This window comes from Tachyglossus aculeatus, chromosome 4, assembly GCF_015852505.1.
Source record: "Tachyglossus aculeatus isolate mTacAcu1 chromosome 4, mTacAcu1.pri, whole genome shotgun sequence".
Classification (NCBI taxonomy): Eukaryota; Metazoa; Chordata; class Mammalia; order Monotremata; family Tachyglossidae; genus Tachyglossus; species Tachyglossus aculeatus.
Genome location: NC_052069.1, coordinates 128,363,988 through 128,385,275, shown reverse-complemented (window position 1 = coordinate 128,385,275; position 21,288 = coordinate 128,363,988). Strand labels below are relative to the sequence as shown.

The following is a 21,288-nucleotide window of genomic DNA, read 5'->3' as shown; positions in this document are numbered from 1 at the left end:
TTTCCCTATGATGCAATGATAAAAGGGGAAATATCCTCAATGGCAGAACACCAGTTTGGAGGGGTCAGCTACTGCAGGGTTAAAAAATACCTGCTATCTCACATTCAAAAAAAAAACATCATCATCATCTTTGTGTACCCTCCGGAATGTGCCCCAACCGCTCCCTTCTCCTCGCTCTTGATGCCCTCTGCGTCTCTGCAGGGACATGACGACAGGATGAGAGATCAGAGAGGGGTGCTGATTTGCCCCAGTTCTCGGTTCCACAGTGTTGGGGCCGAGGCTCGGCCGTCGTCCCCCTTTCTTATGATATTTGTGAAGCGCTTACTACATGCCAAGCACTGTTCTAAGCACTCCTTATCTTCCCTCCCAAGCCCTGTCCTCCCTGACTTTCCTGTCACTGTAGATAGCACCACCATCTTTTCTGTCTCACAAGTCTGGAACCTTGGCATTATCTTTGACTCCTCTCTCTCATTCAACCCACATATTCAATCCATCACTAAATCCTGATGATCCCACCTTCACGACTTCACTACAATCTGCCCTTTCCTCTCCATCCAAACTGCTACCACGTTAATAAATTCACTCGTCCTATCCCATCTGGATTACTGCATCAGCCTCCTTGCTGACTTCCCAACCTCCTGTCTCTCCCCACTCCAATCCATACTTCACTCTGCTGCCCATGTCATTTTTCTACAGAAACGTTCAAGACATGTCACCTTACTCCTCAGACTACTCCAGTGGTTGCCCATCCACCTCCACATCAAACAAAAACTCCTCTCCATTGGCTTTAAAGCACTCCATCACCTAGCCCTCTCCCACCTCACCTCACTACTCTCCTTCTACAGCCCAGCCCACGCACTTCACTCCTCTAGTGCTAACCTTCTCACTGTGCCTCCATCTCTCTTATCTTGGCGCTGACCCCTGGCCCATGTCCTGCCTCTGGCCTGGAGTGCCCTCCCTCCTCAAATCCAGCAGACAATGACTCTCCCGCTTTTAAAGCCTTATTGAAGGAACAGATCCTCAAAGAGGCCTTCCCAGACTAAGCCCCACCTTTCCACATCTCCCACTCCCTTCTGCATCTCCCTGACCATGCTCCCTTTGTTCTTCCCCCATCTCAGCCCCACACCACATATGTCCATATCAGTAATTTATTTATTTTGATATCTTTCTCCCCGCCCCCCCCCCCCCCCCCCCCCCCGACTGTTAGCTCATTGTGGGCAAGGAATGTGTTTATTGTTGTATAGTACTCTCCCAAGTGCTTAATATAGTGCTTTGCACACAGTAAGCGCTTAATAAATACCATTGATTGAATGAATGAATGAATGAATGAATTCTGGTGCTTCTGAGTTGATCCATTCAGGATTGGTGCTGTGTCCTGCTTCCCTTGTGAGATGTGCTGGCATCCCATTCTTGCAGAAATGTGCTTTGGGGCAGGGTGTTGTTCTGTCTCCACAGTGGGAAGGAAGGACCCGTTCCATAGTGTGTTTGCCGTGGGATTGGAGAGAAGAGCAGAACTGAGAAGCAGCATGGCCTAGTGGCTAGTGCCCTGGCCCGGGAGTCCGAAGGACCTGGGTTCTAATTCTGACTCCGCCCCTCATCTGCTGTGTAGGACCTTGGGCGAGTCGCTTTGCTTCTCTGGGCCTCAGTTTCCTCGACTGTAAAATGGGGAGCCCCACGAGGGAGGGGGACTATGTCTAACTGGATTAGCTTGTATCCACCCCAGCGCGTAGTACAGTGCCTGTCGTATAGTAAGCGCTTAACAAATACCATTAAAAAATGGGGGCAAAATCTTAGGGCCTCTGGGGCTATAAGGAAGCGATGGCTCTGGTTCAAGTCCCTATTTCCATTTCCAACGTGTGTGTATGTGCGTGTCTGTCTGTCTGTCTCTGTCTCTGACCAGAGAAGGCTAACAGGGTCACCAGGGGTGAAGTGTGGAGACCACCAAGGTGAGAGAGGCCTGTTGACTCTATTATTGGTTTACTCTGGTTTAGTCTTAGAGGCCTGGGCAAGCCTCTCCCCACCTTTGGGCACCTCACTGTGGTCAGAGAGCGTGTCTACTAACTCTGTCACAGAGTACTTTCCCAAGTGCTTAGGACCGTACGCACCCAATAAATACGACGGATCGATGGATGGGGCGCCTGGGGAGAGGCTGGACGTGATTGGAACCAGCAGCTGCCCCTCCTGGCCTGCAAACAGGCCCAGGGATGTGATGTCAGGCTGTTTTTCTGCCCAAGCCCACAGGATGTGACAGGCAGCCAAGGGCGGGGTTTGTGTTGATAACTGTGGAAGTATTTCCTCTCCTTCTCCCCTCCCCTTTTCCTCTCTCTTGTCTTCTCCCTTCTCTCTGCTCCTTTCGTTCATTCATTCATTAAATCATATTGATTGAGTGCTTACTGTGTGCAGCGCACTGTACTAAGCACTTGGGAGAGTACGGTACAGCAATAGGAAGATACATTCCCTGCCCACAGTGAGCTTACAGTCTAGAGGGGCGAGTGAAAGAGGGAGGAGGGGTTAGGGAAGGTAGTGCTGACTTGGGCAGGTTTGGGAGAGGGCAGAGTCCTCCAGGGCTGATTACATCTCAGTCAGCTTTTGGTCAATCAATCAATCAAATAATGGTATTTACCAGGCACTTAACTATGTGCAGAGCACTATACTAAGCCCTGGGAGATTCCAGTACAACAGAGTTGTTAGACATGCTCCTTGCCCAAAAGGAGCTTCCAGTCTAGAGGAACAGTCTAGTCAATCCATCAATCAGTCAGTCAATGGTATTTATTGAGTGCTTACCATGTGCAGAGCATTGGACCAAGAGCTTGGGAGAGGACACTACAGCAGAGCTGGCAAACACATTCCCTGCCCACAACGAGCTTACCGTCTAGAAGGACAGGCTATAGTCTCTCAATCAGTCATTCAATCCATGGTATTTATTGCGTGCTTACTGTGTGCAGGTCACTGAACTCAGCACTTGGGAGAGTGCACAACAACAGAGTTGATAGATATTTTCCCTGCCCACGATGAATTTACAGTTTAGAGGGAGAGGTAGGGTTAGGGAAAGCGCAAGCATCAGAGAGGCAAGGGAAGCACTACAGAGAAGCAGCGCCGCCTAGTGGCTAGGGCCCAGGCCTGGGAGTCAGAAGGACCTGGGTTCTAATCCTTGCTCTGTCACTTGTCTACTCTGTGACCTTAGGCAAGTCACTTCACTTCACTGGGCCTCGATTACCTCATCTGTAAAAATGGAGATGAGGATTGTGAGCTCCTTGTGGGACAGAGACTGTGTCCAACCTGATTAACTTGCATCGACCCCAGCACTTAGAACAGTGCTTGGCATATGGAAAGCGCATAAGAAGTACCATAATAACAAGTACAACAAGTATAATAATAACGATAATCTCGTTCTTTTCCAGGTCAACATGGACACATGGCTCATTCTGGTTTGGCTAAGCGGTGTTCTGACCTGCCTCAGTGCCAGCAATGTCACCACAGGTAAGCCAACACCAGCCTAATCAATCAATCAATCAATCGTATTTATTGAGCGCTTACTATGTGCAGAGCACTGTACTAAGCGCTTGGGAAGTACAAATTGGCATCACATAGAGACAGTCCCTACCCAACAGTGGGCTCACAGTCTAAAGGGACAAGGGACAGTCATAGGGACAAGGGTCCTGCCTGATTTCATTCATACAGTTGCATTTCTTGAGTGCTTACTGAGAGCACTGTACTAAGTGCCTGGGAGAGTACAATACAATAAACAGACACATTCCCTGCCCACAATGTGCTTACAGTCCAGAGGGGGAGACAGACATTAACAGAAATCAATAAATGATAGATGTTCACATGGATGCTGGGCAGGGGGTGGTGAATAAAGGAAGCTGGTCACGGTGATGCAGAAGGGAGCCGGAGAAGAGGAAAGGGGGCCTTAGTCTGGGAAGGCCCCTTGGAGGAGATGGGCCTTCAGTAAGGCTTTGAAGAAGGGGAAATTGTCTGATTTCCAGGGATGTCCAATGGGGAGCACAAAATGGGACATGGAGAATTACTTAGATGAGTGAAAATGGTTGGACTGTATCTGCTTTGGGCTGCTGGAGTCTGCCAAACAGCATGGCCCAGTGGATAGAGCCCAGGCCTGGGAGGACCTGGGTACTAGTCCTGGCTCCACTACTTGTCGGCTATGTGACCTTAGCCAAGTTGCTTCACTTCTCTGGGCCTTTTAGCTCAACTGTCAAATGGGGACGAAGACTGTGAGCCCTGTGTGGGACAGGGATTGTGTCCAACCTGATTAATTCGAATCTACCCCAGCATTTAGTACAGTGCCTGGCAAACAGTAAGCGCTTAACAAATCCCATAGGAAAAAAAAAAGTGAATAAAGATCAGACTTCCCTGGCCCTGCAGCAGCAGTAGAGGCAATCAATCAGTAATATGTATTGGGCATCAACTGTGTGCAGAACCCTCTCCTAAGTGCTTGGGGGAGCAAATACAACCCCTGCTCTCAAGGAGCTTATAATTTGGTGGTGGGGAGCAGGGTAGGGGGGAAGGGGAGAATGAGTGAGACAGAAATGGCAGAAAGGAGGAAGCAGTAGAGTATACAGAATGTGTACCAAAGTGACACAGAGATTTGTGGGAACCTTTGTAAGTGCTTAGATGGCACAGAAGTGCTGAAGTGTCAGTTGTAGGAAAGAATGTAGGGAGATTAGAAATCAATCACTTAATCAGTGGTATTCATTAAGAGTTTACTGTACAGAGCACTTTACTGAGCACTTGGGAGAGTTCGATACAACAGAATTGTATTTATTGAGCACTTACTGTAGGCAGAGCACTGTCCTAAGTGCTTGGAAGAGAACAGTAGAACAATATAACAGACACATTCCTTTACCACAGTGAGCTTAAAGTCTAGAAGATCAGCATCCCTGTGGGAAGCCCATGCGGGTTCATTCATTCATTCATTCAATCGTTTTTATTGAGCGCTTACTGTGTGCAGAGCACTGTACTAAGCTCTTGGGAGAGTACAATATAACAATAAACGGACCCATTCCCTGCCCACAGTGAGCTTACAGTTTAGGTGGGGGCGATGAATAAAGGGAGAAAGAGTACCGCAGAAGGGAGTGGGAGAAGAGGAAGTAGGGGCTGGGCTTAATCAGGGGTGGCCTTCTATAGAAGATGGCTTTGAAAGGGGGAAGAGTCATTATTTGCCATGTTTGAGAAAGGAGGGTGTTCTAGGCCAGAGGGAGGACATGGGTGAGGGGTCGGCAGCGAGATAGATGAGATGGAGGTACAGTGAGAAGGTTGGCATTAGAGGAGCGAAGTACGTGAGTTAGGTTGTAGTAGGAGAGTAGTAAGGTGAGGTAGTTGAGGACCAGGTGATGAACTGCTTTAAAGCTGATGAGGAGGAGTTTTTGTTTGATGTGAAGGTGGATGGACAACCACTGGATTTGCTTGAGGAGTGGGGAGACATGGCCTGAACGTTTTTGTAGAAAAATGATCCGGGCATGTTAAGTTTGAGGTGACGGGAGGACATCCAAGTAAAGACAGGAGGCAATGCGAAACTGGAAAGAGGGAGAGAGATCAGGGCTGGAGAAGTAGATTTGGGTATCATCTGCGTAGACGTGGTAGTTGAAGCCATGGGAGCGAATGAGTTCTCCAAGGGGAGTGAGTGTAGATGGAGACTAGAAGGGGACCCAGAACTGTACCTTGAGGGACCCCTACAATTAGGGGGTGGGAGGCAGAGGAGGAGCCTATGGAGGAGACTAGGCCACGCTGCTTCTGCTGGGCCCCCTGTACCTTCACTGAGGGCTCCCTGTGCTTAATCCTCTCCAGTGTTCTCGTCGGCAGGTGTCTCCGCTCCCCCAAGCTCAGCTAGAGCCACCACGGCGGCCGCCCCCAACCAAGAGGAGGTGACCCGGAGCACTGGGGGCACCAGTCCGAGCCCCCCGACCTCCCTCCATCCTGGGATGCCGACCTTCGGCCCGCAGGCCACGCCGCCGCCCACCCACGGAACCACAGCCAGCACCTCCACCCCCGGCAACGGCACCGCCACTGCAAGGACCACGGGGTCCGCCTCACCGTCCCCAAATGCCACACCGCTCCCGGAAGGGGGCTCCTCCAGCACGTGGACCGAGTCCTGGGAGGCCAACTCCAGCACGGAGGCCACCTCCACCTCCGGGGCCTTCACCACGCCCGGTAAGTGGCCATCCGGGGGCTCAGAGCCAACCTGCAGAAAAGCCGGGGAGGTCATTCCAGGAGTTGGTTCGGAAGTCAGGTGGCAGCGTGCTCCACCACCACAAACCCAGAAAGACCAGTGTGCCCTGGGTCCCCATGTCGTCCCAAGAGGGACGAGTTTCTCAACTTCCTGCGGTGCCCCGTGTCGGGGGTTGGGGGTGCTGGAGTGTCTTCCTCGGGGAGGACCAGCACTGGTCCAAAGTGGTCGTTGCTCACTCTGGGTGCTCTGGGAGCATCTCTGAGCTCCTCCGATTGGCCAGAGTGCTGTGGGCTGGTCGTCTACGGACCGCCCCCCCAGCCACGCACACACTCTGTAGTCCCTTCAATACAGTGACCACAAAGGGGCTGGCATCAGGCTAGAGCCCCTGGCACTGGTTTCCACTCTGCCAGAGCCGCTGCTTAGTGAAGGCCTCGTTCACTGCTGTGGCCCGCTAGGCCAGGCTGTGGACGCTGCCTGTTTTCAAGGTTTGAACACCACAACAGTCTGTTTGGAGACCGGAGAGGGGCCAGAAGGCAGGCACACTGGGCCAGGATTTCCCCAACGTGAACCTGGTACAGTTGGGGAAACCCCAGTATTCCACACCCTGCAGGGGTGTGCCACTGTTCTACCCCCTCCCCCTAGAAACCGCCACCCCTGTCACCACCCTCAAGCCAGTGGGGGAATCAATCAGTGGTCTGTCCACCACCCCCACCCCCGGCTAGGAAAGCCTTTGTCAGTCAACTGTATTAATTGAGTGCTTACGGTGTGCAGAGTACTGGAGTACGTTATAACAACAGACTGGACACATTCCCTGCTTATAGCAAGCTTAGAGTCTAGAGGATGAGCTCACAGTTTAGAGAAGGAGTTTGCAGTCTTCAGGAGGAGCTTAAAGTCTAGAGGTGAACTACAGCCTAGAGGAGAAGCTTACAGTCCAGAGAATAAGCCCACAGTCTAGAGGAGGAGCTTACAGTCTAGCTGCAAGCTACAGTCTAGAGGACGAGCTTAGAGTCTAGAGGCAAGTTTACAGCCTAGAGGAAACCCCTCTGGTCTGAGGGGTTTCCTGGCTCCTCCTCGGGATGGACTTGGACACCCAGAAGCCAGCGCTCCCAGGCCTTCCACATCTCATAGGAAAGGCTTGGATCTCTTCCAAAGCTGAGGATAGACTTCCAGGTTATAGTCCAAGGAAGAGCAGAAACGGCAGCCAAGTTGTTCCAAATTCACATCAGAGAACAAGGGGACAAGAGCGGAAATAAGATCAGGACCCAAAATGCAACCCTCGGCCTCGCTCTTGATTTCTCCCCAGCCAGGAATCTTGGCTCTCAGTGTTTCCCGCAGTGACGATGCCTGGAATTCTCCCGCTGATATCGGCAAGGAATCCAAACTGTTGCTCCAAGCTTTGACCTGCTGCCTGCCCTGGTCATAGGGGATGGGCCCCGGGGAGAGGGCTCAGGGCTTCATCCTGGATTGATTCTCTTCACCTGATCACTGGCGCTGTTCGGCCACCTTTAGGAGAGGTGGGCCCAAGTTGCCCTACCCCCTCTGGCCAAGGCTCAATCAATTAATCCATCAAATGTATTGATTATTATAATAATAACATCATTACAATAATCATAGAACTATTATAATCCATCAGTCGTATTTATCGAGCACTTACTATGTGCAGAGCACTGTACTAAGCGCTTGGGAGATCATAGTATAATAATAATTGTGGGGTTTGTTAAGCGCTTGCTATGTTCCAGGCACTGTACTAAGCGCTGGGGTAGATACAATCAAGTTGTATGGGGCACAGTCCCTGTCCCACATGGGGCTCACAATCTTAATCCCCATTTTACAGATGAGGTAACTGAGGCCCAGAGAAGTGAAGGGTCTTGCCTAAGGTCACCCAACAGGCAAGTGGCGAAGCCAGGATTAGAACCCAGGTCCTTCTGATTCCCAGTCCTGAGCTGCAGCCACTCGGCCAGGGCTGCTTCCCCCGGGCTCCAGTGACAGCATCGTGCAGAGCACTCAGGGCAGACCGCCCGGAGTTCCTGTGGTGGGGGTGGAGGCCCCATCCTTCCTGGGTAGGCAGAGGCGAGACAGGTCCAGACTTTGAGGGGCAGCTGGGTCGGGCATTCAGTCGGCAGTCCAGCGAGTGGCGCCTCGTGAGGGGCAAAGTCAGGGTGGCGCCAAGGCCCCCTCTCAGCCAGCACTCCAGGGTCTGGAACCCTTTCCTCGCTCTCCCCCACGCCACCTGGCAGAGGAAGAGCTGGAGGGGAGACTCTGGGGAGACCTCCTTTCTGGGTGCATCAAGTGATCATGTTGGTGCACTGGACTGAGTCTCACTGGGCCCCTGGGCATGTCCCCAGCCCCACTCCCCACTGCAGTGGGTGCAAGGCTCAGAAGGTCCCCCATCTCGAAGGGGGACCCCTGTCACCCTCTGGATCGTCAGCCCCACCTAGATTGAATTGACCCAGCTGGCCCCAGTTCCCCGAATACTGTCCCATCTTCTGCCCGTTGGGGCATCAGTGGCCCCTGTATGCCTAGGGGAGTTGGGACAGGCCGATGCCCAGTCGGTCCATCAGTGATATTTGTTTAGCACTTATTATGTGCAGAGCACTGTACTAAGTGCTGGGGAGAGTAATTAGCAGACACACTCCCTGCCTGTTGAGCTAACGGTCTACGGGGGAGACGGACATTAATAGGGATAAGTAAGTCAATTATAATGGTCTCTCTGTAGATTTAGTGAGCTCACTTACAGACATTCCTTTTTAATGGAACAGAGGTATCACACCATTTACTAAGCACGCAAAAGTACTTAAATATGACTTAAGTAGTTAAGGGAAGCAGCACGGCCTAGTGGCTAGTGCCCGGGCCTGGGAGTCAGAGGGACCTGGCTTCTCATCCCAGCTCTGCCACTCTTCTGCTGGATCACCTGTGGCACGTCACTTCACTTCTCTGAGCCCCAGTCACCTCATCTGTAAAATGATGATGATGGTATTTGTTAAGCGCTTACTATGTGCCAAGCACTGTTGTAAGCGCTGGGGGAGATACAAGGTAATCAGGTTGTCCTACGGGGGCTCACAGTCTTGATCTCCATTTTACAGATGAGGTCACTGAGTCACAGAGAAATTCATTGACTTGCCCAAAGTCACACAGCTGACAAGTTATGGAGCTGGGATTAGAACCCACCACCTCTGACTCCCAAGCCCGTGCTCTTTCCACTGAGCCATGCTGCTTCTCAAAAAAGTCACGTCATGACTATTTCATTAATTCCGATTGCACCAAGGATTACTACAGTAATATTTTCTCAGAACACAATGCTTTGTGGGAAGCAAACTCTTTAATTCTAAAGCTTTGGCTACTGTTAAAAAACCGTGACGATGCCGGGGATCGAACCCTGGGCCTCATACATGCAAAGCATGTGCTCTACCACTGAGCTACATCCCCTGGAGACTGTGAGCCCCACATGGGACATGGTCTGTGTCCATCCCCATGGCCTTGTAACTACCCCAGTGCTTAGTACATACGGTAAACCTGTAACCAATACCATAAAAAATTTTCCAAAATCTAAGTCTTCCTTAGCTGGGAAGGAGTCAGCAAATCAGCTACAGGCTGTAGTCCGTAGAGACCACAGGCTGTAGTTTAGTCCCCATCTTCAATTTAACTTGGGTTCCCCCACCCCAGGACACAACAACCACTTATATCCTCAATAATTATGGTACCTGTGAAGTGCTAACTATGTGCCAAGCCCTGTTCTAAGCGCCAGGGTAGATAAAGGGTAATCAGGTTGGACACAGTCCCAGTCCCACACCCAGGCCCACAGCAAGGCATCTTTAATCACCTGCACCCCCCGCGGGGAGGGGGTGGGCGGCATAGGGACTACCAGACAGGGAAACACTCACCCTCTGTGGGTTTGGTGTGGTCCTGCCTGAAGGCAGGGGACTGGACGACCTGACCCCTTACGGTGCTATCCAGCTAAAGAGCCTTGACTCCAGCAGGCACCTCCCTGATGGGCCGGCGAGTTGGTGGGAAAGGTGGGAGTAAGGGTGATCCGTATATTGTCCGCCTCAAGCCCCACAGTGCCTCTCCCTGCCCGCCAGCCGGTAACCCTTCCTCTTCTCCCTTTTCTATGCAGGCGACACAGACTCGACCGAGAGAAGAGGTGAGAATCCCCAGCTCGGCACTGGGTGTCGGCCCACCCCAGTCTGAGGGGGCCGGGGCACGCCTGGGCACACCGTCTCCCAGCCCAGCCCTGCTCTTCTGAACTACTCTCAGTCAATCATACTTATTGAGCACTTACTGTGTGCAGAGCATTGAAATAAGCACTTGGGAGTGTACTAAAAATTGTAGTATTTGTTAAGCGCTTACTATGTGCCAGGCATGGTACTAAGCACGCTGGGGTGGATACAAGCAAATGGGGTTGGACACAGTCCCTGTCCCATGTCTGTCTCACAGTCTCAGTCCCCACTTTACAGGTGAGGGAACTGGGGTGCAGAAAAGTTAAGTGACTTGCCCAGAGTAACTCAGCAGAGTACAGTATGCCCATATGAGGGAGGGAGGGTGGAGGTTGATGAGTTATCTGTTGCCTCTCTGCTGAGCCTGCTGTTGGGTAGGGACAACCGTCTCTATATGTTGCCATTTGTACTTCCCAAGCGCTTAGTAGGGTGCTATGCACACAGTAAACACTCAATAAATTCAATTGAATGAATGAACGAATGAATCTGCACCCTGGGTAAATGGAGGCAAGCTGGAGAGAAGCCACATTCTCCACTTCCTGCTGGGCAAAGGGCTTGGGCAGGCCATGGGTTGAAAGGAGCTGGGTTGGAGCCATTGCCAGGGGCGTTTCCTCGATTCTCTGAGGGTTTCCTTTGCTGTCAGCCCTTGCCCCTGCTGCCTGGTGAATGCTGGAGAGCAGGACCTCCGGCCCCCTCTGGGAACACCTGGTTGGCCCTCCCTCATCAGCGGAGAGTGACCACGGAACATATCAAGCGTCTCTATACTTCTCCTCCCCTCCCCACTGGACCAGTAAAGTCATTGTGGGGGTGTGAGTCCTGTCTCCCTTTTCATCCTTAACCCCTCAAGGGAAGCAGCATGGCCCAGTGGAGAAAGCCTAGGCCTGGGAGTCAGAAGGATCTGAGTTTTAACCCCAGTCCACCATGTGTCTCCCGCATGACCCTGGGCAAGTCACTTCACTTCTCTGGGCCTTGGTCACTGCAGCTTTAAAACGGGGGTGACTACTGTGAGCCCCTTGTTGTCCGACCTGATTGGCTTGTATCCACTCCCGTGCTTAGTACATTGCTTGGCACTCATTCATTCCATTGTATTTATTGCTTACTGTGTGCAGAGCACTGTACTAAGCAATTGGGAGAGTACAATATAACAATAATAAGCGCTTAACAAATACTATAAAAGGGCCGGGGCAGGGGTGGCTTTAGAGACTCTGCCTCCTCTTCCATCTCTTCGTGTTCAGCATCCAAGAGGAGGAGAGAAGGAAAGAGGAAGGCGGGGCCGGGGGGGGGGGGCGGCGGGGGCGGTGGTGTTGTTTTTTAGGGGATAGGGGGCCAGGAAGGCCAAGGAGTGTTCATCAGACAGCAAAGGGCAGACCAGGTGTGGAAGTTTTCTCTGGCTTCTGTGTGTGTTTAGATTGGCCTCAGGGCTGGGAGGGAGGGAACCACTTGTAGGCTATTTGAGGCCTTGCCGCTGGCCCTGGATTCTGACAGCTAAACCTGAGATTAACCTAGTCTAGACCGAAGGCAGGCAAACCACTCAGACCCTGGGGCTCCCTAACGTGCCCCGAAGCCTTCCCCAAGGGGAGCTGGGAACTGGGGGATAAGGACAGGGCCCACCTGCCTGCCTGCTGGGCCCAAGTCTCCACCATGGGGGAACCAGCCAGATAAGTGGCCAGGGTAATGTGGGCTGGATGCCCTTTGGGCCCAGGCGGGGCGGTGGGGGGAGGGGAGATGAGACACGACAAATTAGTGGGACACAAAGGACAGAGGCCCTGAGGCGGGGACCTGGATTGGGGGTGTTACCTGAGCCACCTCCTCAAGGATTGCGGCTCAGCCCTCTTCCTCCTTGTCCTATTTGGCCTCCTTCTTGTCCCCCCTCCTGTTTGTCCCCTCAACCTACTCATCCTCCTCCTTCTTGTCCCCCACCTTTTCATCGTCCTCCTCCTCTTCATTGTCCTCCTCCGTGTCATCCTCACCCTCCTCCATTTCATCCTTGTCCTATTTGTCCTCTTTGTCGTCCCCCATCTCGTCATCCTCCTCATCATCCTCGTCCTCCTTCTCTTTTCCTCCTCCTCCTCCTCCTCCTCCTCCTCCTCCTCCAAGGAACGGGGCAGGCAGAGGAATGGGTACCTGCCAGGTGGCAGTCAGTGGGATAAGGGATGGGCAATGATCCTGGCCAGGGGAAGATACTAAGGCTGCAGGCTGGCCGCGGGACACACTAACAAAACCCTCCTCGGAGGCGGGGGAGCCCAGCCTGCACTCCACAGGAAACTCGTCGGGGTGGTCTGGTAAGAAAAGCCAGAGGCCAGAGAAGCTGCTTCCCCTTTCTCCCCCACCCCAATCCTCCCCTTTCTTCCCTGACCCCAACCCATTCACTCCCCACAGCCAGATAATAATTATGGTCCTTGTTAAGCACTTACTATGTGCCAAACACTGTTCTAAGCACTAGGGTAGATACAAGTTAATCAGGTTGGAAAAAGTCCCTGTCCCACATAGGGCTCACACTCTTACTCCCCATTTTGCAGATGAGGGAACTGAGGCCCAGAGAAGTGAAGTGACTTAGTCAAGGTCACGCTGCAGACATGTGGCAGAGCCAGGATTAGAACCCAGGTCTTTCTGGCTCCCGGGCCCTTGCTCTAGCCTCCAAGCCACTGTGCTCCCTGCTTGCCTGCCCAAGCTAGGCGGACAATGACGGACAATGACGAGACTTGGCTCAGTCCTGGAGAAGCCCAGCCAAATGGGGAGGACCCCTCCCCACCCCCAGCACAAGCCTGTGCTGCCGCCTGCCTGTGGGGGTGGGGGGATGGGAGGAAGGGGAGTCTATGACTTGGCCCGTCTTGGGGGAGGGACCAGATTTTCTTCCCGCCAAAGCCCTGGGCGATTGAGTCTTGCTGGCCAGGTCAGCTGGAACCGGTGACTTCCTGTGGGGAATCCAGTGGGCGGGGTGTGTGAGATCACCCCGGACTGTTGGTGTGTCTGGTTGGAGCACGTGGGCCACCCCAGCCTGGGGGGCCTCACCCTGCCCCCACCACCGACCTGTCACTGGCCTCTCTGCCCGGCTGTGCCAGCTTCCGGTGACTGGGTCAGGGGCTACTGGATTTTGTGGGGGCCCCCGGAGACAAGTTGCTTCTGAATTGAAAACCAAATATCACAGTTTTGGTCTGGAGGCTATTAGTGCCGTACCTAGCTCGCCTTTGAGTGAACGGGAAGCCATTTTAAGGCTACATTTCAGCCTTTGAATATGTAGAATACAGTTTTAATTAGAAATGGCCCACTTCTTAGAAGTGCTCTTTATTATATCATCATCAGTGGTATTTACTGAGGGCTGTGTGCAGAGCACCATAAGTAAGCACTTGGGAGAGTACAGCGCCCAGTACCAGAAGGACCTGGGTTCTAATCCCAGCTCCCCAATTTATCTGCTGTGTGACCTTGGGCAAGCCCCTTAGCTTCTCTCTGTGTCTCTATTTCCTCATGTGTAAAATGGGGATGAAGACCGTGAACCCCACGTGGGACAAGCGCTTAGTACAGTGCTCTGCACACAGTAAGTGCTCAATAAATACGATTCAGTGAGTGAGTGACAGGGACTGTGTGCAGCCTGATTACCTTGTATCTAATCCAGTGCTTAGTATAGTGCCTGCCAAATAAAAAATACTTAACAAAACCATAAAACAGAGTTGGTACCCTGACCGCATATGTATTTATCCACCCCCAGATCATTGCTCCGTGAATATATCTCTTCATGTATTTATTCTGGTGCCAGGGCCGGGCAGTGAGGGACGTTGTTGGAAAAGCCCCAGAAATGAGATTGTATTTCTGCACCGAGCCCTCAGTCGGGTGATCAATCATTCAATCATATTTTTTAAGCACTTGCTATTTGCAAAGCACTATACTAAGACCTTGGGAGAGTACGATACAACAATAAACAGACACGTTCTCTGCCCACAATGAGCTTAACAGTCTGCTCATCCACCGCTGTCCACCTTGCCAGTTGTCCCTGGTGGAGCAAGGGATAGGGCTGGGCAGCCCCCAGAGCCTGGCTGGCTGACAGCAGCCCCAATGTGCCTAGCTCTGAGGGGCTGGTGGCGGGGGACCCAGGGCAACAACCCAGTGCCCCCGTCCAGTCTCCCTGGGTCTGACTTGGCCCAGCTCCTTCCGCTCTTGAGCCAGCTGCGGGTCAGGCTGGCACAAGGCTCGCTGATCAGATGGAGGGCAGACTGGGCTGCCACTCAATCAATCAATCAATCAATTGTATTTATTGAGCGCTTACTGTGTGCAGAGCACTGTACTAAGCGCTTGGGAAGTACAAGTTGGCAACATATAGAGCCAGTCCCTACCCAACAGCGGGCTCACAGTCTAGAATGGGAAGACAGAGAACAAAACCAAACATATTAGCAAAAGAAAATAAATAGAATAGATATGTACAAGTAAAATAAATAAATAGAGTAATAAATATGTACAAACATGTACAGATATACAGGTGCTGTGGGGAAGGGAAGGAGGTAAGGTGGGGGGGGGACTGAGAGGCGGAGGAGGGGGAGAGGAAGGAGGGGGCTCAGTCTGGGAAGGCCTCCTGGAGGAGGTGAGCTGTCAGAAGGGCCTTGAAGGGAGGAAGAGAGCTAGCTTGGTGGATGTTGGGAGGGAGGGCATTCCAGGCCGGGGGTCGACGGCGAGACAGGCGAGAACGAGGCACGGTGAGGAGATTAGCGGCAGAGGAGTGGAGGGTACGGGCTGGGCTGTAGAAGGAGAGAAGGCAGGTGAGGTAGGAGGGGCCGAGGTGATGGAGAGCCTTGAAGCCAAGGGTAAGGAGTTTCTGCCTGATGCGTAGGTTGATTGGTAGCCACTGGAGATTTTTGAGGAGGGGAGTAACATGTCCAGAGCGTTTCTGGACAAAGACAGTCCAGGCAGCGGCGTGAAGTATGGATTGAAGTGGGGAGAAACAAGAGGATGGGAGATCGGAGAGGAGGCTGATACAGTAGTCCAGACAGGATAGGATGAGAGCTTGAACGAGCAGGGTAGCCGTTTGGATGGAGAGGAAAGGGCGGATCTTGGCAATGTTGTGGATCTGAGACCGGCAGGTTTTGGTGACGGCTTGGATGTGAGGGGTGAACGAGAGAGCGGAGTCGAGGATGACACCAAGGTTGAGGGCCTGTGAGACGGGAAGGATGGCAGTGCTGTCAACAGTGATGGGAAAGTCAGGGAGAGGGCAGGGTTTGGGAGGGAAGACAAGGAGTTCAGTCTTGGACTCGTGGGATCACCCCTGTTTCTGTGGTTCAGCAGCTGGCACATCGCTCAGCCGGGGTAGCACTCCTCAGACTGAGCCTCGGGCCCCCTCCAGTGCCTACCCGTCACCCCTGGCTTCGGCACCTGGTGAGGCTGTGCAGAGTTGACTCTGGGGCTGGGGATCGGGGCTGCCCGGGAATCTCTGGAGCGGGCCAACTGGGCCAGGTCTGCTTAGCTGAGGACAGGGTGCCCACTGGCTCCAGCCCCAGGGGCGAGGGCAGAACGGACGGAGGGGAAAACCCAGGCCCTAGCACTTGGGTGTCTGGTGAGGCAGAGCAAGCAGGGAGGTACATGGGGCTGGAGCGGGGGGAAGAGAAGGATGCCACCCAAACGTGGGCTTTGACCTTGTAGCTCTGTAAGCTCGTCCTCTAGACTGTAAGCTCACTATGGGCAGGGAGCATGTCTGCTTACCCTGTTGTATTGGACTCTCCCAAGTGCATAGCTTAGTGCTGTGCACACAGTAAGTGCTCAATGGGAAGCTGACTCCGGGGCCTGGGAGTCAGAAGGACCCGGGTTCTAATCCCAGCTCCGTTATTTGTCCGCTGTGTGGGTTTGGGCCAGTCACTTCACTTCTGTGGGCCTCGGTTCCCTCACCTGTAAAGTGGGGATTAAGACTGACCCCATGTGGGACAGGGCCTGTGTCCAACCTGATTAGCTTGGACCTACCCCAACTCTTAGAACAGTGCCTGGCCCATAGTAAATGCTGAACAAATACCCATAAAAAAGCCACCATTGATGGATTGATTGCTTGCCTCAGTAATATTAATAATAATAATAACTGCTTTCAGATGAGACCCCGATCATCGCTGTGATGGTGGCCCTGTCCTCCCTCCTGGTCATCGTGTTCATCATCATCGTGCTGTACATGCTCAGGTGAGCCAGCTGGGGTTCCGCCTGGCCCCGGTCACTGCCTCGGCCCGGTCCAGCAGCAGCTGCCATGGCCCTGAGGGCCCAGGATACCCTCAAGCCCCTCCCGGTGGGGGTGGGTGCAGGAGGTGGCAGTGAAGCAGGGTGGAGTACTCACATTGCTGCCTTAACAAGGAAAGATGTTGGGGGCCAAACCCAGAACAGACTTGGCCCCGTGGCTTAGAGGGGAGTGGCGGAGTAGACCATGCAGTGCGGTCTGGCGGAAAGAGCCCAGGCCTGGGAGTCAGAGGACTTGGGTGCTAATGCAGGCTCCGCCCCTTGACCGCTGGGTGACCTTGGCTGAGTCACTTCACTTCTCTGGACCTCAGTGTCCTCATCTGCAGTATGGGGATTCAATCCCCGTTCTCTCTTCTACATAATGGGAGTCCCCTGGGGGATGGGGGACTGTGTCCCTACTGCTTAGTGCAGTGCTCGGTACTGAGTAAGTGTTTAATGGGTGCCATAATAAGAATATTATTAATAATAATAATAACAGTAACAATTAATAATGATGCTATCTGGGCTGGAGAGGAGGGTAGGAGACGGTCTGTTGTCACTCGTGCCTGTCTCTGCTGGCCAAGCTACATTTAGCTACCTTATGCAACTCCCTGCACCCTGGGCAGGTTGGAGGTGAATGAGGACTCCCTCAGCACTGCCCTCCCTTCTGTTTGGTTTGGTTTGGTTTTTGCTTTTATAACGGTATTTGTTAAAGGGCTTACTATGCACCAAGCACTGTACTACGCACTGGGGTAGATACAAGCTAAATCAGATTGGACACAGTCCATGTCTCATGTGGGGCTCATGGTCTTCTACAGATGAAGGAGCTGAAGCCCAGAGAAACAAAGCAACCGGCCTGAGATCGCCCAAGCAGACAAGTGGCAGAGCTGGGATTAGAAGCCAGGTCCTTCTGACTCCCAGGCCTGGGCTGTAGCCATGAACCACACTGCTTCTTCTGAGAGGCCATTAAAAGAGGGTGCAGGACTGATCACCTGCCTAGGTCCAGATGAAGGTGGCACAGGGGACAGGATTTGGGGGGCACAAAGCGGAGACGTTCCCACTGCCTTGGGAGAAGCAGTGTGCCCTAATGGAGAGAGCCCAGGCCGCACCTGGGAGTCAGAAGGACCTGTATTCTAATCCTGGCTCCGCCAACCTGTGCACTGTGTGACCTGGGGCTTCTCTGGGCCTCGGTTCCCTCATCTACAAAATGGGATTGAAGACTGTAAGCCCCAAGTGTGACGCGGGTGGCGTCCAACTTCATTAGCTTGCATCTGCCCCAGCACTCAGGACAGTGCCTGGCACATAGTAAGCACTCACCAGGTACCCTTTAAAAAAACAGTGGAGGGAAATGTAAGGGACCAGAGTGAAGGACGCCGGCTTCAGTTTCAGCGGGGAGGGAGGGACCCCACCCGTGGTAGGTGCTCTACATTCACCATCCATCTCACGCTGCAGGTTCAAGAAATACAAGCAGGCCGGAAGCCACTCCAACTCCTTCCGCTTGTCCAATGGCCGCACGGATGACATAGGTGAGTCGCGGGGACAGGAGGAGGTGTCCGGAGACACAGACCATTCGTCAGAGGTAGGAGGGAGGGGTGGGCCGAGGCCCCGCCGGGCTTTCCACGGGATGGTTTCGTCCTTCTGGCTGATCAGGTGGAGGCGGCATGCTCCTTCCCCCGCCTGGGTCTACCTGGCCCTGAGCTCCCCTAGCTTTGGGCCACCAGTTCAGCCTCTGGGACAAGCCACGTGGGCCCGACAGGAAGAGCTCGGGCCTGGGAGTCAGGGGACTTGGGTCCCGATCCCGACTCCGCCGCCTGCCCGACGTGGGACTTGGGGCGAGTAGCTTCATGTCCCTGCACCTCAGTCACCTCCTCTGTAAAACGAGGGGGTTCTCTCCCTGCTCTCTTCCCCCTTAGACTGTGAGCCCCATGTGGGACAGGGATTGGGTCTGACTTAATCATCCGGTATCTACTGCCACGTTTGGCACGGAGTAATCCCAAAGCAGCATGGCCTAGTGGATATAGCCCGGACCTGGGGGTCAGAAGATGTGGCTTCTAATCCCGGCTCCAGCACATGTCTGCTGTGTGACTTTGGGCAAGTGGCTTCTTCTCTGTGCCTCAGCGACCTCATCTGTAAAAGAGGGACTGAAGAGTGGGAGCCCCATGTGGGACAGGGACTGTGTCCAACCTTGTATCTACCCCAGCGCTTAGAAAAGAGCTTGGCGCATAGTAAGCATTTAACAGATGGCACTGTTATCATTAACGGGTCCCACGACAATGACGAGGACGATGAGGAGGGTGACCATTTGTGCCCCAGAGCCCCAGAGCGTGCCACTGCTGGCCAGATCGCCCAGCACCAACCGGAAGTACCCACCGCTGCCCGTGGACCGGCTGGAGGAGGAGATCAACCGGCGCATGGCGGACGACAACAAGCTCTTCCGGGAAGAATTCAACGTGAGTCCCCGCGCGTCGGGCCGGCCCTGGGCTCGGCCCTCCTCCCAGTCAGGCCCGGCCGAGCCGAGCCGAGCCTAGCCGTGGTGAACCTTTCCTGATCCCATGGGCCAGAAGCCAGCAGCTGCAGAAGCCCCGGAGAGGGGCGGGGTTGGGGCGGTGGGAACTTCGGAGCCGATGGCCCTGTCTGGAGCCGTGGGCGGGCTGCTGGCACGGCCCCGTCTGGATTGGGGGCGCCCGTGGGGGCTGGACTGGCTGCCGCCTTGCGCTGAGCCAGGTCTGGTCCCAGGGACCAGAGGGAGGACCAGTAGCCCCCAGCTGACCACCACCAACCACCAGGAAGGGAGGAGGCCCAGACCAGGGGAGGTGGGGAGGTGGCATTTGCTCAGAGCCCTTCAGCGGGTAGGTTTCCCGGGGAGGGGGAAAGGAGAGAGGTGCCTGCTCTGGCCCCCTTGGCCCCACAGGGTGCTCTGCTGCCCCCTTGTGGGGAGAGTTGATGGCACGGGGCCTGCTTAAATGTGGCGTTGGTTAAAGCGCTTACTCTTGAGGAGCAGCAGGGCCTAATGGATAGAGCACGGGCTCCGGTAAGTCAGAAGGACCTGGGTTCTAATCCCGGCTCCCGCACTTGTCTACCGTGTGACTCTGGGCAAGTCACTTGACTTCTCTGGGCCTCAGTTCCCTCATTTGGAAAATGGGGATTGAGACTGTGAGCCCCATGTGGGACAGGGGACTCTGTCCAACCCGATTAGTTTGTGTCTACCCAGCGCTAAGAACAGTACTTGACACATAATAAGCACTTAACAAATACCACCACCATCATCATTATCATTATTATTATTATTATATCATGGGTCCAGCACTGTACTGAGCGCTGGGGTAGGTACAAGCTAATCCGGTCTCATATGGGGTACTGAATTTTCATTTTGCTTGTCCCTGTCACCCCGCTAAGCTCAGAGGGTCAATACCCCAACCCTGGGGTGCTGCAACCCAGCCCTTCCCCCACTTCTCCCCACCCCAACCATCCCCACAGGGGGCTTCAGTGAAGAATTGGAGGTGCTAAGGTAGTACTTTGTACAGAGTAGATGCTTTGTAATTGCGGTTACCTCTCCTAGTACTGCTTCTCTAATTAATCATTGTAATCCTGGTATTCGTTAAGTGCTTACTATCTGGCAGACACTGTGTTAAGCGCTGGGGTAGATACAGGCTAGTCAGGTTGGACACAGTCCCTGTCCCACATAGGGCTCACAGTCTTCATCCCTATTTTCCAGATGAGGGAACTGAGGCAGAGAGAAGTGAAGTGAGTTGCCCAAGGTCACCCAGCAAGCATTTGGCAAAGCCAGGATTAAAAACCAGGTCCTCTGATTCCCAGGCCCGGGCTCTATCCACTAGGCCACACTGATTCTCAAGATAAGGCACGCCCCCTCCCTTTCCAGTGCCACACCTCAAAGTCCTCAGAGGGTGGGGTGCCCCAGGGGCTGATTTGTGCACTTGGTCACTGTAGACCTTACTGTGCCCTGGGCGGTCTTGACCTTGTGGGCCCAGTGGGTCCAGAAGCAGTGAGGGGAAGGGGCTGGCACCAGCACCCCCAGAGAGAGCAGCTCCAGCACACCTTGGTGGGTGGACCGGCCCTCTCTCCGAGGGCAGAGCCGGACAGGGCCAACTGCTCCCATTGGGCACTGGGCTGAGGGACAGGATGTGGTGGGTCGGGGGAGAGCAGGTAAGCTTCTGGACCCGGTGGCAGCACTGGACGCCCTGGGGCTGGCAAGCCACAGAGCCGTGAGCACTGTCAACCGTGCCCGGGCCCCGCCGTGAGAGGCCTGGAGAGTAACATGGCACAGCCGGCAGTGCTGGGGACTGGCCAGCGGCAAGACCCGCTCTCTGGTGCCCAATGGCCAGGCAGGGCAGGCGATCCAGCTACTGCCAGGGGAGGTGCCCCCTCTGGGAGTTCCTCGAGGACGGGCATCGTGCCTACCTGCTCCCTCCTAGTTTCCCTTCCAAACACCTGGTGCGCTGCTGTGCACACGGCAAGGGCTCGATGAGAGCTTGATTGCCATAGCTCGACTGCCACAGTCCGTCCACCCCGTGGCCACCCCACCCCCGTTTTTCCCCGTGACCCCCTCCCATTCCTGACCCCAGTGCTCCATTCCCCTGCAGACGGTGAGTTTTGCTGCCTACCAGGCCCCCAACCTGACACCCCAGGCCCTGTCTGCGGGGCAGGGTCCGCCAGGGCTGGCAGCTTCCCACACCTCCAACCAACTGGTGT

At 54.0% G+C, this 21,288-nt stretch overlaps 1 protein-coding gene and 1 non-coding gene across 2 annotated transcripts in view; one reads left to right on the top strand and one right to left on the bottom strand.

Annotated features, from left to right (window-relative positions):
- Window positions 1-21,288, top strand: part of PTPRA (protein tyrosine phosphatase receptor type A) — a 91,845-nt gene that overhangs the window by 55,653 nt on the left and 14,904 nt on the right. Inside the window, exons 3-8 of the mRNA XM_038744667.1 lie at window positions 3,402-3,480; window positions 5,806-6,168; window positions 10,302-10,328; window positions 16,464-16,548; window positions 18,031-18,104; window positions 18,892-19,028. Of these exons, the coding sequence (XP_038600595.1) occupies window positions 3,408-3,480; window positions 5,806-6,168; window positions 10,302-10,328; window positions 16,464-16,548; window positions 18,031-18,104; window positions 18,892-19,028 (759 nt within the window). The 5' untranslated portion in view covers window positions 3,402-3,407. The remainder of the gene's footprint in view (window positions 1-3,401; window positions 3,481-5,805; window positions 6,169-10,301; window positions 10,329-16,463; window positions 16,549-18,030; window positions 18,105-18,891; window positions 19,029-21,288) is intronic.
- On the bottom strand, window positions 9,542-9,613 carry TRNAA-UGC. Its single transcript has one exon. It is a non-coding gene; the product is annotated as a tRNA-Ala (tRNA).